The sequence below is a fragment of the Rhinatrema bivittatum genome, chromosome 10, assembly GCF_901001135.1.
Source record: "Rhinatrema bivittatum chromosome 10, aRhiBiv1.1, whole genome shotgun sequence".
Taxonomy (NCBI): Eukaryota; Metazoa; Chordata; class Amphibia; order Gymnophiona; family Rhinatrematidae; genus Rhinatrema; species Rhinatrema bivittatum.
In genome coordinates, this window is record NC_042624.1 from 23,512,145 (window position 1) to 23,529,185 (window position 17,041).

Below are 17,041 nucleotides of genomic sequence, written 5' to 3' on the forward strand. Positions count from 1 at the left end.
AAGAGGGCAGCCAATAGGAATACATATTCATTCCTAAACTGACCTTAACTGACCTGAAAAGTGTCAAATTGTATCATTTTCAGTTAGTGCGCACTAACTCCCAGTTAGTGCGCACTAACTCCCGTTAGTGCGCACTAACTCGAGTTAGTGCGCACTAATCGGAAAAAACGATTTTTAACGATTTTTTAACTAAAAAATCGTGCCTAAGACGATTTTCTTGCCCTGCCACACGATTTCTATCGTTAAGACGATATGGAAAACGATTCACATCCCTAATACCTTGTCTATCTGGCCTTGCCTGCCCAGCTGTGCCTGTCTGGCCCTGCCTTCAGCCTTGCTTAATTATGTTCCAGCTTATCCGGACTCACCACTATGATGTACTGCTACCGCAGAGACCTACTGGCCCCCAGAACTCAAGGGCTCAACCTGTGGGGGAGGGGACTGGCTAGGTGGAAGACTGGCACTTGTCATGCTCCAAGTCCTGGCTTGGAGTCCTGTGCCGCTCCCCAGGTGGGTTTCCTGAACTCTGGAACCGCTGAAGGAATGATAAGATCATCACTCACTTACAAAAGTGGGTATGAGACCCTTAGCCCTGTTAGTGAGTCAAAGACCATTTTTTTTTCAGTTTCCAATCAGGCTGATACAGTAAATCTTGCGGGAGAGCCGGCAAGCGCCCACTCTCCTGGGCGCACGATTCACTAAGCTAAGGCATGCAAATTAGGGCCTACAGTAAAAAGGAGGCGCTAGGGACACTAGCGCGTCCATAGCGCCTCCTTATTGACAGAAGCTGCGTCTGTCAGCGGGTTTGACAGCCGACGCTTAATTTTACCGGCGTTGGTTGTCGAACCCGCTGACAGCCACTGGTTCGGAAAACGGATGCAGGTAAAATTGAGCATCCGTTTTCCAACCCGCGGGCTGTGGGCAGATTTAATTTTTTAATTTTTTTTATCTTTGGGGCCTCCGACTTAATATTGCTATGATATTAAGTCAGAGGGTGTACAGAAAAGCAGTTTTTTTCAGCTTTTCTGTACACTTTCCCGGTGGCAGGCGTTAATTTCTGAAAGTAAAATGTGCGGCTTGAAGGGGTAAAAATAGCGCATGGAAAATGTGCGTCCAAACGAGGGCTAACAGTGGCTCGGCCTGAGCGTACTTTACTGTACAGGCCCGAATGAGAGTAATTTTGTTCCTGACTCCTGTCTACCAAACCCCCTTAGAAAGATATTTTTTCTGTCTTGTTTGTTTTGATGAGGGTCCTTTCAAGATTTTTCAGCACTTTCAATGTCCTGCTTTTAACACTGAAAGCTGGAGATGTTCACAGTGTAGTTCTAAGACACTGAAGACTTGCTTTTCATGTGAGCATTGGGTGGTGCTATCTAAGCCACATAAAACTGCTATAGAAACCTCTGGCCTCAGCTTTTTGGAACTCAGTGTCCCTGAAGGCTGTAAGTTGCCAAATAAAAGCACTGGAAATGCAAGCCTGTCTGACCAATTTTAATTCTGTTCCTATGTACCAAGCTAATTTAAATCACAAAACTAATTCAACCATAGCCTGTTCAAGTGGTTTAAATCTTACCTGAAAAAGCAGAATTTCCTGTTGAATTCAGCGCATGGAACCAGGGGGAAACAGAAGCACTGAAAACCCCAGCTTGCCTGACCCCAATTTAGGTTCTGCTTCTAATGGTCAAGATAATTTAAACTGCACAATTAATTCCATCACAGCAGGTTCAAAGATATTAAAATCTTTACCTGGAAAAGTAAAACCTTCTTGTGATTCCAGCTTAAAACGCCTGAGGCAAGTGAAAGCACTGCTTAATCCAGTTCTGTCCCTGTGGGTAGAAGCCGTGAGGCCAGCCAGCATAGCTAATTAATCCTGCTCTAGAGCCAGAAAACCACATGTGATTGCAGCAACCTGTTAACGAGCTTAAGACGGACAGCTAAGAAAGAAACTTGCAAAACTTTTCTGCCTGCCATTTCAGAATCCAGCTCTTTCTGTTCTACAGAGTCTATGCCAGCTTGCTGTTCTGTCTCCAGGTACCTTCAGCACTTCTTATCAGCCAGTAAGTGAAGTGAAAATCCTCTTAAAACCTCTGCTTCAAAGAAAGCTTTATCCTGCAACCATAGTTCTACCTCAGCATCTGGAGGACTCCAATCCAGATGATCCGCTCCAGGAGGAACAATCCAGTGTAATAGACCTATTCCAACAAGTGCATTCTTTTCCAGCTGAGCCCTTCCAGGAAGAATCAGAAGGCACAGCCGTGTCCCGGTGGGAACCTGCCTTGTCTAGCCCTCTGCCAACTTCAAGGGACTCCAGTCCAGCTGCCATTCCACTCCAGGAGGAGCCCAGTTTGGCCATGCCACATCAAAAGGTGGCGGCATGGAAGTACTGGACTTAGTATTCATTTATTCACTTCACTTAAGTATAAGTCATCCCATTTAGAAAGCCATACTGAATGGAATTAGCCACTTTCTTGTCAGTAAGTTCTGCATGGAGATTGGTCAGTGAAGTGACCAATCCTCATGCAAAACTCATTGACAGAGAAACAGCCAATCTGCATGCAATATGAAGTTCTGAATAGGGATTGGCTGATAGCTGTCAGCGAAATTGGTGCTTAACATTCAGCCCCACAGGGTGAGACAAGAGCTTTTCCGTCTCCAACTGGGCTTCAGGTACCCTTTTGGGGGTTTAGATTAAGGGATGGAGATCTGGCCCATGATTTTACTTTTTATATCGGGGGAGGGGGAAGAGAGACAAATAACAGGTGCTTGGCCTGCTACATGGCCCACCTACATTTCTTTTTCAATATTCAGTAATAGGCCGATTGGACGCGCGTTTTTGACGCGCTAACTTTACCCCTTATTCAGTAAGGGGTAATAGCGCGTCGAAAACATGCATCCAACCTCCCGTACCTAATAGGGCCATCAACATGCAGATGCATGTTGATGGCCCTATTAGTCATTCCCGCGCGATACAGCCAAGCCGCACATTTTACTTTCAGAAATTAGCGCCTACCCAAAGGTAGGCGCTAATTTCTCCCAGGACCAGGAAAGTGCACAGAAAAGCAGTAAAAAACTGCTTTTCTGAGCACCCTCTGACTTAATATCATGGCGAGATTAAGTCGGAGGTCCCAAAAGTTAAAAAAAGTAAAAAAAGAAAAAGAAAAAAAAAATTGAAATTGGCCTGCGGCTCGCGGGTTCAAAACTGGACGCTCAATTTTGCCGGCTGGTTTGGAGGTGAGCGTGGTTCTGAGGTGGTGTTTTGGTCGGAGGATGGAGGAAGCAGTGTGGGTTCCAGGGAATGTCGGGGAGGTGATCGGAACTGAGCCAGCGCTGGGGCGGACTGATTTGGGAAGCGGAGTTGGACGGGTGAGTGACACCTGGGCTGCGAAGGTTCGGGGAGGTTTGGGGGGGAGATCTAGGCCACTTGCATCATTTGACTTGGCGGGAGAGGGATGGGGGGCCGAGGAGCAAGTTGTTCCGGTGTTTCCTGTGCCTGCGAGAGGTGCAGGTAGGGGGAGGGGGTCTCGAGCCCCTCGTTCACGGTCCTGTGCGCATGTTCATTTTGGGGGTTTGGGATGGGGGGGAGAATTGGCTGGGGGGGAGGGTGCAGGCAGCGGAGTGGGGAGCAGTGTTGGGCCTTTAGTGGGAGGTGCAGCAAGGTCATTAGATCTTCTGGAGGCGAGTGCTGGGATGGGCCCAGAGGTGATTTTCGCGGCAGAGCCAACACGAAAGGGGACAAGGTCGATGAGGGGTCGGTCAGGGGGCGTCCACTTGCGGGGCTTTGGCAGTGGGCCTCCTACAATGGCTCCGAAGGGGTGGCGGGCCCCGGATCTGGAGTCTGCAACCGTAGGGCGCGGGGAGTTAATGGGGGGGGGGGGGGGAGAGGATGGGCGGCCTCAGGGGGTTTTGCCGGAAGTTGGTCCATGCTTTCCAGTTTCTGGATGGGGGCCTTCGAGGGGCGAGGGTGAGGACTCGTGTCAATACACAGTCCGGTCGAGGGGGTAGGTTAGTCGAGGTCGGAATGCTGGGGATCCTATTGCAGGTTGGGGGGGGCCTGAAAGGGGGGCAGGGATTGGGGTTTCTCAGAAATCCGGGAGGGAGTAACGGCTGGGGTGCGGGGTTTTTCTCCGGGGGTGGTGCCTCCTCCTGCGTATGGCTTTATCTCCCCACAGGCGGAGTGATCCTGGGATGAGCCAGGCACATCGCGTCAGGAAGAATGGAGGTCTACAGCGGATCTGGCGGAGCTGCGGGCGCCGTTGGCTCGTGTGGAGGACCCGGGATTGGCGGCAGCGGTGAGGCCTCCGTGGGTGAGTTTGTCCTTTTTCCTAGGGCCAAGGATAGGGGGGAGTTGGGTGTTCCTGGTGGTGGGTTGCGAGAGGTCAGCGGCGACGTACCGGACCAGGGTGTCCGGGAAACGGCGAATGTCGAGGGCGTGGATGCCAAGGTCAAGACTGCAGTGCGTAAGAAAGGTAAGTCGAAAAAAGAAGCGTGCGCGGTCCAGCTCCTCGGAGTCTACCGCTTCCTCATCGTTGTCCACTCTTCATCCTCGTCGGACTCGGTGAGGTCGGTGGTTGTGGGTGTTTCGGGTAAGGAGGCGGAGAGGAATGCACCTGCTCTAGTTGCCTTAACGGAACTATGGGAGGAAGTGCCACGTTCCATGCGGAAGAAGATCTGTAGACAGAGGTTTATTGATATTTTTCAGTTGTTGAAGGGTCGTATGGGGAGGAGACGGGAGAAGAAAAGGCGTAAGAAGAGTGACCATTTTCCCGGAACTCAGATGAAGGTGGCTCGAAACGTCCACAACTGGATACGTGCGTTTTTGCGATTAGCTAGCATCATCGGACATCAGGACCCGACGCAGTATGGTCCCTTGCTGGCGTATGCAGACGCGATTCTGGCTGCGAGCAAGATGTACGAAGGGTGGTCGTGGTTGAACTACGATGAACGTTTTCAGGATCGCATGGAGAAAAATAGGTTCATGTCCTGGGGCACCCAGGATGTGGGGCTCTGGTTGAAGCAGATGGCATCAAAGACACAGTCAAGTGGTTCTGGAGCTGTGGGCTCCCAGGGGAGTGGTTCTAGCCGGCCTTTTCTGCAGGGGCCATCCGCAATTGGCGCGGGCAAGTCGGGTCCTGGCGTTAGTGACGTCTGTTGGAAATTCAACAGATCTTCCTGCCTTTTCCCCAACTGTAAGTTCCAGCACGCGTGTGCCTCTTGCGGGGCGGGTCACCCCTCCTCTCGTTGCGTTAAGTGGCAGGGGGATGGAATGGGGGCGGCCCCTGGTTCCAAAGGACTGGGCAAGTGATGTTTCAGCTAGGGCAGATACTCCCATTAGAATTGAGGTGTTGCTCCCTTGGTTGCGGGTTTATCTGGTACGAGGGGCGGCTTCGTTGTTGTTAGAGGGGTTTACGGTGGGTTTCTCTATTCCATGTTCGGGTCCAGGGCTGGTGGGGGAGGGGGTAAATTGTCCATTGGTGAAGCGGTTGTTGCAGGTGGTGGAGGCTAAGTTGCAGTCTGAGATCGTTTTGGGCTGGATTGCGGGTCCGTTTGCTACTCCTCCGCTGCCAGATATGATTTGGTCCCCGTTGGCGGTTGTTCCACAGAGGGAGGTGGGGAAGTATCGGCTAATCCATAACCTGTCATTTCCTGAGGGTGGGTCGGTCAATGATTGCATCCCCAAGGAGTTGTGTGTCATCCGTTATGCTTCTTTTGATTCGGCCGTGTGCAGGTTCAGGAGCTGTGGTCCAGGTGCCTTGATGGCTAAGGCGGACATAGAGTCCGCTTTCCAGTTGTTGCCGGTGCACCCGGGGAGTTTCCGTCTGCTGGGTTTTCGATTTAACCAGGCATTTTATTTCGATAAGTGCATGCCGATGGGCTGTTCTATTGCGTGTGCGTATTTTGAGGCCTTTAGTTCGTTCCTGAACTGGGTTGTAGGGAGCAGTTCGGGGTCCCAGAACATCGTGCATTATTTGGACGATTGTTTGTTCGTCGGCAAAGCAGATTCGGATGATTGTGGGAATCTGCTGCGGTGTGTCCAGGATGTCGCGGGTGAATTCGGAATTCCTTTGGCATCTGGTAAGATGGAAAGTCCGTGTTCAAGATTGGCATTCCTGGGGATTGAGTTGGATTCGGTAGCAATGTTGTCGCGGTTACCGGAAGACAAAGTGCATCGGTTGCGGGGCTTGGTGCAGAAGGCTTTGGAGCGGTCAAAATTGTCTTTGCTGGAGGTACAATCATTGGTGGGCAGCCTTAATTTTGCATGCTGGGTGATCCCAATGGGCCGGGTGTTTTTGCGAAGACTGTCATTTGCTATGTCCGGGGTGCACAAGCGGAATCACAGGGTATGGGTGACTGCGCCGATCCGTGAGGATTTGCAGGTTTGGGACAGATTTTTGGTTGATTTCCACGGGTCGGAATTTTGGCAATCTGATCCCATGTCCAATCATGCTTTGGAGTTGTATACAGATACTGCTGGGGCGGTGGGGTTTGGGGCTTATTTCCAAGGGTCATGGTGTGCTGCGGGTTGGCCGGAGGAGTGGGTGGTATCGGGGGTCACCAGGAACATCACTTTTTTGGAATCGTTTCCGATTGTGGTGGCTTTGCACTTCTGGGGTCTGAGGTTGTGGGGTAAGAGAGTTGTGTTTTGGTGCGACAACCTGGGTGTGGTGGAGGTGATCAACAAGAGGGCAGCAAGGTGTCTATTGGTCTCGGAATTGTTGAGGGAGTTGGTGATGCAATGTATGTCATTGAATGTAACTCTTTGGGCTCGGCACGTGCCGGGTGTTGCTAACAGTGTCGCCGATTCTCTTTCTCGTTTCAAGTGGGACTTGTTCCGAGAGCTGGCCCTGGATGCGGAACCCCGTGGGTCTTCGGTGCCGTCTTTCCTCTGGAGGTTTGGTTCCCGGAAGCCTGGAAACTGTTGCGGTCGTCACTAGCCCCATCCTCGTGGTTCTCCTATGTGGGCGGGACACGCAAGGTGGTAGAATTCTTATCTTCCGCGAGGTGGGTGGGGGGGTCTGGTTTTGGATGTTTCAGTTTTGCGTTTTCTGGAGCATGCTAGGAGGGACGGTCGCTCGAAAGCGGCGGTGAGCAGGCAGCTATCTGGGTTCTCTTTCTTCATGCGTGCTCATGGGTGGGGTTTCCTGGTCAGGAGACTGTTGGCTGGTTGGTCTAGAGAATCGGGGAGGGGAGTGGACAGGCGTTGGCCTATCATTCATGATATTTTGTTGTTGCTCTTGGACTCGTTATCGAGTGTTTGCTTTTCGCCTTATGAAACAGTGCTGTTTCGGATGGAGTTTGTTTTCGTGTTTTTCGGAGCATTCAGGGTTAGTGAACTTGTTGCGAGGTCCATGTCCAGCGTGGAGTTCCCCAGACTCCTGGCAAAACACGTGGTGGTTACCAGTTCATCGGTTTCAATATGCATTCCGAGGTCCAAGACTGATCAGCAAGGCAAGGGCTCGCTGGTCATGTTGCAGGCGGCTCCTGGCTTGCGTTCTTGCCCAGTGGCTAACGCGGCGCAGTATTGTCAGTCTTGGATTGCGGGATCGGCCCATTTTCTAGTACATGCGGACATGCGACCTTTAACGAAGTACCAGTTTGAGATGGTTCTTCGGTTAACATTGTCAGCTGTGGGGTTGGATATTAGGTCGTTCGGAACACACTCTTTCCGGATCGGGGCGGCAACTTCAGCGGCATCGGCAAGGTTGTCTGCGAGTGTGATCCGCAGGATTGGCAGGTGGCGTTCGGGGCGCGTATGAGGGTTACATCCATCCCAGGCCTCAGCGAATGTGAGCGGTGTTTAACTGTGGTTTCCTTACAGGTGCGGAGCACGCTGGGAAGTCCGCGTGGATCATCGGGCATTCCTACATTCACTGGGCGCATAAACATGAGTGTGGACGACTGTATGGGCCTCATTTGGACTTGCAGTGCAGGGGGGGTGAGGGTGCATTGGCTAGGGAGGTGGGGAATGTTGTGGGATGATTTGATTGACTGTGTGCAGCGTGGGCGGGAATGGCTGGGGCAGCCGCAGGCGGTAGTGATCCACCTGGGGGGGAACGATTGGGGAAAACTGTCAGGAAGACAGTTCATCAGCATGGTCTGGAAGGATTTGATGACTGTGTCTATTCTGTTGCCGTCCACGGTGCTTTTCTGGTCAGACATCATTTTAAGGCCTGCTGAATCGGAGAGAGTGATCTGGCAGCGGAGTAGGGCCAAGGCCAACCAGCAAATAGGTTCCTGGTTGGCACACCTGGGGGGCAGACACATTTGGTATGAGTGGTCCTGGGGTAAGGTCACGGGACTGTTTGGCAAGGATGGGGTCCACCTGTCATTTATTGGAATGGACCTTTTTCTAAATTCGATTCAGGAGGCCTTGGAGGATTTATTTCCGTAGTAATCAGGACCACATCTTTGGGGGTCACGGGTTCATTACCAGTGTCTATGGCGGATGGCCCGAGCTGCTAAAGTTTACAATTGTTAATGGGCAGGATGGTTGCCTGATAAATTTGTGACAACTGGGGTTGTTATCAGGTGCAGGCTCCTTGCTAGGAGGAGGCGGGGACCCATTTGGCCTGACTCCTTGCTCGCTAGTGGCGGGGGTCCACCGTTTGGCTTCTTGCTGGAAGGAGGCGGGGGTCTGAACGTGGTGTACGGGCTGGAGGGACAAGCCGGGTGGCTGGTGCTGACTGTCTTGCTGGAAAGGCGGCGGACGGTTAGGGGTCGGTCATTTAAAGCTATGAATGTTATTGTTTGTGAGGCTCGGGCCTCCATGGTATTTAATAAAGCTGCAGCCCTGTTTAACCCAATCTCTGTTATAAGTGTTCTTGATTTGTGAAAGAGGGCGGATGCGAGTAAGTGAGGTCCTGGATGCCCATATTATGTTCAATGCCACTGTATATTTGGCTAACTTTATCTGGATACTAGCTTCTCCACTCACTGGCTTAATGAACATTGACTTCACATATGTTACTACATATATATAAATGTTACTCATTTGCCTAAGGAATGCTGCTCCCTTTTCTGCAAGCTAGAACATTTGTGATAGTCACAAACTATTAAAAATTGAGCCCTGTGCATCTGGATCAAAAAGGTTGGATTCATATCCTACTAACTAAAACTGAAACTAAATTAAGAACATACGCTCATGAAACCATTAACAGTGAGACCTCAAACACAAACATTGAATCTGCAAGTCTGGGCAATTTTTGTAATGTAATTGTTTACTATTTTACACTTCTGGATGTATTTTCATACTCTGGACATTGTAATAAGTTTGTACTTGGGGTGCTACAGCTGTCAGAGGACAACATGGGTAGACTGCAGCAGGTCAAATTGAGAGATCAAAGTGTAGTTGCCTTTTTCAACAGCTGGAGTGCTGGGAGACAATTAGGGCTGCAAAGTTTCTGTTCTACTGAATGGTTTTGAAGACTACAAAACAGAAACTGGCAGGCACAAAGAAAGAGCATGCATCAAAAACGGCAAGACCCATTATTTGTCTTCCTGGTTAGGACACCTGTGCCCTAAGGCAGCAGCCTTTAACAAAACCAGAAGGAGGAACATTAACAGGGCAATGGGAAAACTTACATACTAGCACTGAAGATAAAGGGAGAGAGTCCAATTCTAAGGGTGCCAGTTCATGAATTTATTTATTTTATTTATTTAATAGCTTTTATATACCGATAGCCGTTTTCACATCGTATCGGTTTACAGGAAACAAGGAACAAAGCACCTAAATACACGGCATAACAAATAACAAATTCCAAGGAACGCATGGCAACAACAAAGGGGAAGAATAAAGAACTGGAGCCGGCATTAAATATGTTAAGTGGGAGGGGAAAACAGGGGATGAGAACAAATTATGTACAAATTGGACGGTAGTGTTTAAAGGAAATTAGCTATGATTTATGCAGAGGTAGGGTGTGTATGGGTTACAGGAAGGCCTGTTGGAACAGCCATGTTTTATCTTATCTTTATTTATATTTATATATTTATCTTATATTTATATATATATATTTATCTTAGACAATTACACCTTATTTTATGATTTTATGATTTGGTTTCTCAAAGAGACTTTACAATTTTCTCAATGTTATTTTTCGAACCTGTTTTCCATGTTTTCCAAGTTCTATAACCTTGTTATATGTACCGCCTCTTGGCGTAATTTTTATGTTTCAATGTAAACCGATGTGATCTGTATTTTAATACAGGAACACCGGTATATAAAAATCTAAAAATAAATAAATAAATAAATAAATAAATGTTTTTAATTATTTTTTTTTAATTTGGTTGTGCAAGATTCTATATGGAGTTCGGGGGGCATGGGATTCCAAATTGTGGGACCTGCTATTGAGAACGCTCTCTTTTTTGTGGAGGCGAATTGTTTGTGCTTAGGGAAGGGTACGTGGAGGGTTCCTTGATAGGCAGTTCGTGTGGGTCTGCTGGAGGAATGGAATTTGAGAGAATCGTGTAGCCATTGCGTGTTTTCATTTACTAGGGACTTATGTATGAGGGATAAGGTTTTGTATTGTAGTCTCGAGGTGATAGGAAGCCAATGGAGATCTTTCAGTATGGGTGTAATGTGGTCATTCTTGCGAGTGTTGGTTAGTACTCGGGCTGTAGCGTTCTGTATAAGTTGTAGGGGTTTGAGGGTGGAGGCAGGGAGGCCTAGGAGGAGGGAGTTATAGTAATCAATTTTGGAGAAGATGATCGTCTGGAGCACAGTGTGGAAATCAGTGAGATGTAAGAGGGGTCTTAATTTCTTCAAAATGTGTAGCTTGAAGTAGCTGTCTTTTAGGGTGGCTTTGATGAATGGTTTTAAGGATAGTTGGTTGTCAATAGTGATACCTAGGCTTCGTGTGTGTAGGGAAATGGGTTTGGGAAGCAGAGGGAAGTGTTACGGTTCTAACTGCGAGTCCTGCGCCCAGACCCTTACCTCCATGTTCCTGGACTGGTTCCCGCTCCTGGTGGCCTACTTCGTGGCCTGTTCGGCGGCGTCCCTGTGGGGGCAATGCCGCCGGGAAGCCTCCCATGGATGCCCTGCCCTTAGGCATGTGTGCGCACCACTCGGATGCTTTTCTAGGCCTGTTCCTGCCATTGCTGACTCCGCCCGATTCCTGACGTCAGACACCGCAGCCTTGATAAGCTGGCCGCGGACATTCAGTCTTTGCCTTGCAACGGGGTTACCATCCGGTTCCCAGTTCCTCCGTGCCCCGGAGTGGGTTGCCTAGGAACTCGCTCCGTTCCTGCTTGCTTGCTACAGTAGCTGCCTGGATCCTGTCCGCCTGCTACAGTACTTGCCTGGACTTTGCTTGCTTGCTACAGTACCTGTCTAGGATCCTGCCTGTTTGCTACAGTTCCTGCCTGGTTCCAGTACCCGAGACTTGCTATAGTTCCTGCCTGGTTCCAGTATCCGAGCCTTACTACAGCCTTGCCCACTGTCCTTGTCTGGTTCCAGTTCCTAGTCCAGCTCACCAGCCTGCTCGCTACAGTCTCAAGTTCCACTACTCGCCTAAGTCCCAGTGGCTGGGCCCCTACGGGCTCCTCCCAGGGGGACTCCAGCTTCCAGGGGTGAAACCTCACCTAAGTCCCAGCAGCTGGGCTCCTACGGGCTTCTCCCAGGGGAGCACCAGCTTCCAGGGTGAAGAGCATCATCTACGTCCTGCCTGACATCTGCCTCCCGGCCTGTGGTGTACCAGAGACAGTGAACACCTTTCCAAGTCTCTCCAGGTCGGCCCAAGAGTCCACTAAACTGAGACTCCATAACAGGAGGTTTGAGTAAATGTGTGGGTTGGGGGAGATGACAATTAGTTCAGTTTTGTGAGGGTTAAGGGCTAAGTTCATTTTTGTGAGAAGTTGGTTGATGGTGGTGAGGCAGTTGTCCTAGGTCTGAAGGGCTTTATGTAAAGAGTCCGTGAAAGGGATGAGAATTTGGACGTCATCTGCATATATGTAGTGGGTAATGCCTATGTTTGAGAGGAGTTTGGAAAGGGGTAACATATAGATGTTGAAGAGGATAGAGGATAACGAGGAGCCTTGGGGGACGCCACGGTTAAGGTTAATAGGGTCGGATTCATGGTTGTCTAGAATGACCTTATAGTGTCTGTTTCTAAGTAGGATTTTAGCCAGAGTAGTGCTGTTCCTGTGATGCCAATGTCTGAGAGAAGACTAATGAGAATGTTGTGGCTGATAGTATCGAATGCAGCTGAAATATCTAGCATAACCAGGATATAGGAGTTCCGCTATCTATTCCTTTGAGTGTGTTATCTGTTAAGGATAGAAGTGTTTCTGTACTGAGGTGTTTATGGAAGTCAAATTGGGATGTGGAGAAAATCTTGTGATGGTCAAGGTATTCAGAGAGACATATGTTGACTATTTTTTCAGTGACTTTAGCTAGGAAGGGCAGATTAGAGATGGGTCTAATTGGAGAGATCTGAGGGGTCAAGGTTGTGTTTCTTGAGAATCGGTTTGATGGCTACCTGTTTTAGAATGGGGGGACGCTACCTTGTGTTAGTGAGCAGCAGTTGATTATTTCAGAGATGGGTTTAGCTATTATATTGGGAATGGTGAGTAGTAGTTTGGTGGGGATGGTTTCAGAGGGATGAGAGGAGGGTTTATTTATTTATTTATTTATTTATTTATAGATTTTTATATACCACGGTACGTATAGTTATACATCACCTCGGTTTACAGTAAAACAATAAATTAGCAACAGGCTTTACATATAACAGGTTAAACAGAAAAAACATTTAACAGCTACAGGCTTTACAAAAAAAATAACGGGTTTCCAGGGTAAAATGCTAACTTCATTAACTATAATAACCAAAATATATTAATTTTTAAAAATTACGCAGGAGCTATTCACTGTCAAAGGCAATATCCAATGTCAATTTATAGTCAATAACCAGAAATTGCATAATGGAGGGGGGAAATAGTGGTACAGCGGGATAAGAAGGATGAGATAAACATAGGGAGAGAAGAAGAACTTGGCGCAGGTAAGTAAGAATACGGGATAGCTGAATTTCAGGTTAGGTATTGTTTTTCAGTTAGGTATTGAATTTCAGGTTAGGTATTGTTAGGTTTAGTTTTCTTTAAGAGGGTTTCTATTTCAGATGAAGAAGTTGATTCAAAGAAGGCGAGAAATGCGAAGGTGTTGGTAGGGAGGAAGCTGGAGTTGGCGATGTCTGGAGGAAAATTAACTGTAAGGGTGGAAATTTTGTTTTGGAAGAAGAGGGCTAAGTCATTGCATTTGTTTTTGGAGCCGATGTCGGATATGTGTGGGAATGGGGTTTTGGTGAGGTCAGATAAGATGGAGAAGAGGGCTTTGGCATCATATTGGAGGTTGTGTATTTTATCGGCGTAGAAATCCCGTTTTGTTTTTTGGATGAAATTCCTGTAGGTATGCATGGAGGCGTAATATGAAGCTCGTAAAGAGGGTGAGGGGTATTTTCGGTATTGTCTTTGTTTCTTTAATTCGAGGGTGAACCATTGGTTTTTTTATTGTTGTGCGCTGGGTTTATGGCTTTAGAGGTGAGTGGGCATAGTTGGTCAGCAATGTCTTGGGTGATATTGTACCATGAGGAGATGGCAGATTCAGTGTTTGAGAGATCCATTTTGTTGGAGATATTGATGCATGCAGATATGAGGTCATCTCTGGATGAATACCAAAATGACAAAATCATTTAACACTGGAAAACACTTACCTGGAATAATACTAGAAAATGAAACACTCGAGACTCTCTGGAACAGGTAATCATCTTTGTCGTAACCGGTTATTTTAAGAAAAAAGGCTTCTTCTGGGGGGAGGAACTCAGTTATGTTCCATATGCCATAGGGTTTGCGATCAGGGTAGAACCTCACAGGAAGGGTTTTGAGGAGTCCGCCTGAGATACTCAGAAGTTCAAGATGATCCACTCTTGCAGGAGGAGAGATCCCTGTAGTATTTAACAGGATGTATGTAGGTATTCCTGTAAACAAATGAAAGGATGGAGTAGTTGGTAAACAGAAAGTCTTCCAATTTATCTTCCATTTGAAAGTTATATATTCTTTGATCAGCAGTGCTTTCCAAATAACCTTGATTTACCAAATACAAAACACAGCTGCCCCCAAAGACTGAACAACATTACCAGCTACACCAATAAGTATTCCATAATCAAATGCTGTAGCTACTCATTGTTTTGTGTGCTCTGACTATTGCAAGTTGTATGCCAAGAAAAGCAGAGTTACTTACGTGTAACAGTTGTTCTCACAGGACAGCAGGATGTTAGTCCTCACACATGGGTGACATCATCAGGATGGAGCCCAATCACAGAACATTTTTGTCAAAGTTTCTAGAACTTTGACTGGCACCACTGAGCATGCCCAGCATGGTACCAACCCTGCATCCAGCAGGGGTCTCCCTTCAGTCTTATGTATAGTAAAAAGTTTGTGTGAAAAATAAAATAAATCGCAAGCGTACCCAACTCTGCGGGGTGGCTGGTAGGTTTCATGAGGACTAACATCCTGCCGTCCTGTGAGAACACCTGTTACAGGTAAGCAACTCTGTTTTCTCACAGGACAAGCAGGATGGTAGTCCTCACATATGGGTCAATAGCGAGCTGAGGATGCCCGAGCATTGTACCAAAAGCACCCAAAGACGTGCAACAGGCACAACAACAGGGGTGATTTTGGATAACGGGCAGCCTGAAATTCCCAGCAGGCTGTTGGAAGGAAGTTGGGTATTAAGCTGAGAATAAATTGTGCCACCTTTATTCCAGGCAATAATAGGATGCAAAGGTGTGGAGAGAACTCCATGTAGCAGCCCTGCAGATGTCAGCAAGAGGTACAGACCGAAGATGTGCTACCGATGTTACCATTGCTCTAATGGAGTGCTCTTTAACGCGTCCCTGGAGCAGAAGGTCTGCTTGTTTGTAGCAGAAGGAAATGCAGTCCGCCAGCCAGGAGGACAGGGTCTGCTTTCCCACTAAAATTCCCAGTTTAATTTTATCAAAGGAGACAAATAACTGGGTGGACTTCCTATGGCCTGCAGTGCATTCCAAATAAAAGGCTAGTGCACGCTTGCAGTCCAGGGAATGCAGAGCCCACTCACCTGGATGTGAGTGGGGTTTTGGAAAGATGATTCAAATGGAACTCAGAGACTACTTTCGGCAGAAATTTAGGATTAGTGCGAAGGACCACCCGGTCATGAAGGAATTTCGTGAAAGGGGGATAAGTAACCAGCATCTGTAGCTCACTGATCCTACGAGCGGACATCAAAGCAAGAAGGAAGAGCACTCGCAGGAGTAAGGAGGCTCAAACGGAGGTTTCATGAGTCGCACTAACACCAAATTAAGGTCCCAAGCAGGGGCTGGAGGACGGAGAAGTGGCTTGAGGTGCAGTAAGCCCTTCATAAAGTGCACTACTAAGGGTTGTGTCAAAATAGTGACATCCCCTATGTCCTTATGGAAGGCGGCCACCGCATTGACATGCACTCTTATGGAGGAAGTTTGCAGACCTGACTCCGAGATGTGCCAGAGGTAGTCTAAAAACTTCATAGTGGGGCAGGTAAAAGGATTTAACTCCTTTGAATTACACCACAATGAAAATCTTTTCCATTTAGAATGATAAGATCTTCTAGTAGAAGGCTTTCGTGAAGCTACAGGACTTGAGATACTGAGTCCGAGAGGTTGAGAGGCCACAAGATTAGCCTTTCAACATCCAAGCTGTCAGTGACAAGGCCTGAAGGCTGGGATGGTGCAGTTGTCCGTTCTTCTGAGATATCAGGCGAATTTGTGGACTGACTGAGAGGTCGCAAAGGATGGGAAACCAAACCTGACGCGGCCATTAGGGGGTTATGAGAATCATGAGGCCCTTGTCCCGACGTAGCTTCACGAGAGTCCTGCTGATGAGAGGAAGTGGAGGGTAGGCATACAGGAGACCTGTTGCCCAGGAGAGGGCGAAGGCGTCCCTCGGTGGAGTCTTGTAACTGCAATATAGGGAGCAGAAGTTCTCCACCTTGTGGTTGTGAATCGATGCAAAGAGGTCAATAGTCGGATACCCCCATTTCTGAAAAATGTGCTATGCCACCGCAGGGTTCAGGGACCACTCATGGGGCTGAAATGTACAATTGAGTTTGTCCGCTAGAACATTGTCCACGCCTGCCAGGTAGGTCGCTCTCAGTAGCATGAAATGAGAAAGAACCAAAGCCCAAATTTGTGCTACTTCCTGACACAGTAGGTAGGAACCGGTTCCACCCTGCTTGTTGATATACCACATCGCTACTTGATTGTCTCTTTGGATTAGGATTGCTTTGTTGGATAAGCAATCTTTGAAGGCTAGAAGGGCATATCTGATCACCCTGAGCTCCAGAAAATTTATTTGATGTTGTGCTTCTGCTGCCGACCAGGTTCCCTGAGTCTGCAGGTAGTTGATATGTGCTCCTCAGCCTAGAGTGGAAGCATCTGTTTTCATAATTATGTGAGGTTCTGGAGCTTGAAAGGGTAGCCTTCGGAGCAGGTTGGACTCTTGGATCCACCAAGCCAGGGAGAGACGAAGCTGCATGATGACATGGACAATGTTGGACATTGGATGGTGGGCCTGAGACCACTGGGATTTTAATGTCCATTGCGTTACTCGCATGGTGAGTCGAGTCATTGGTGTAACATGGACCAAGGACGCCATGCATCCCAACAAGATGAGAACATGTCGAGCAGTCGTGGTTCAGCGAGATTGTATAGTGTGTGCAAGCATTGCCAGTGTATGAGCTCGGTCCCTGGGAAGGAAAGCTGTCAAGTGGATTGTGTCAAGATCCACTCTGATAAAGGAAAGGGATTGAAACGGAATCAGATTGGATTTCTGATGATTAGAAATCCCAAGGACAGTAGTACCTGCAAGTGAGATGCAGGGAGTGAAGAACTGCCTCCGGAGACTGAGAACTCAGTAACCAATTGTCTAGATAAGGGTAGACGTGAATATATAGTCACCTTAAATATGCGGCTATTATTGCTAGGCATTTCATGAAGACACGAGGGGCTGATGCCAGACCGAACGGAAGTACTCAGTACTGGAAGTG

General features: G+C 48.1%; 1 protein-coding gene across 1 annotated transcript in view; it reads right to left on the minus strand.

The window, feature by feature from the left end:
- The window catches only part of HMCN1 (hemicentin 1), a 688,208-nt gene that overhangs the window by 463,690 nt on the left and 207,477 nt on the right, over positions 1-17,041 (minus strand). The window contains 1 exon segment of the mRNA XM_029617466.1: positions 13,695-13,958. Coding sequence (XP_029473326.1) covers positions 13,695-13,958 — 264 coding nt within the window.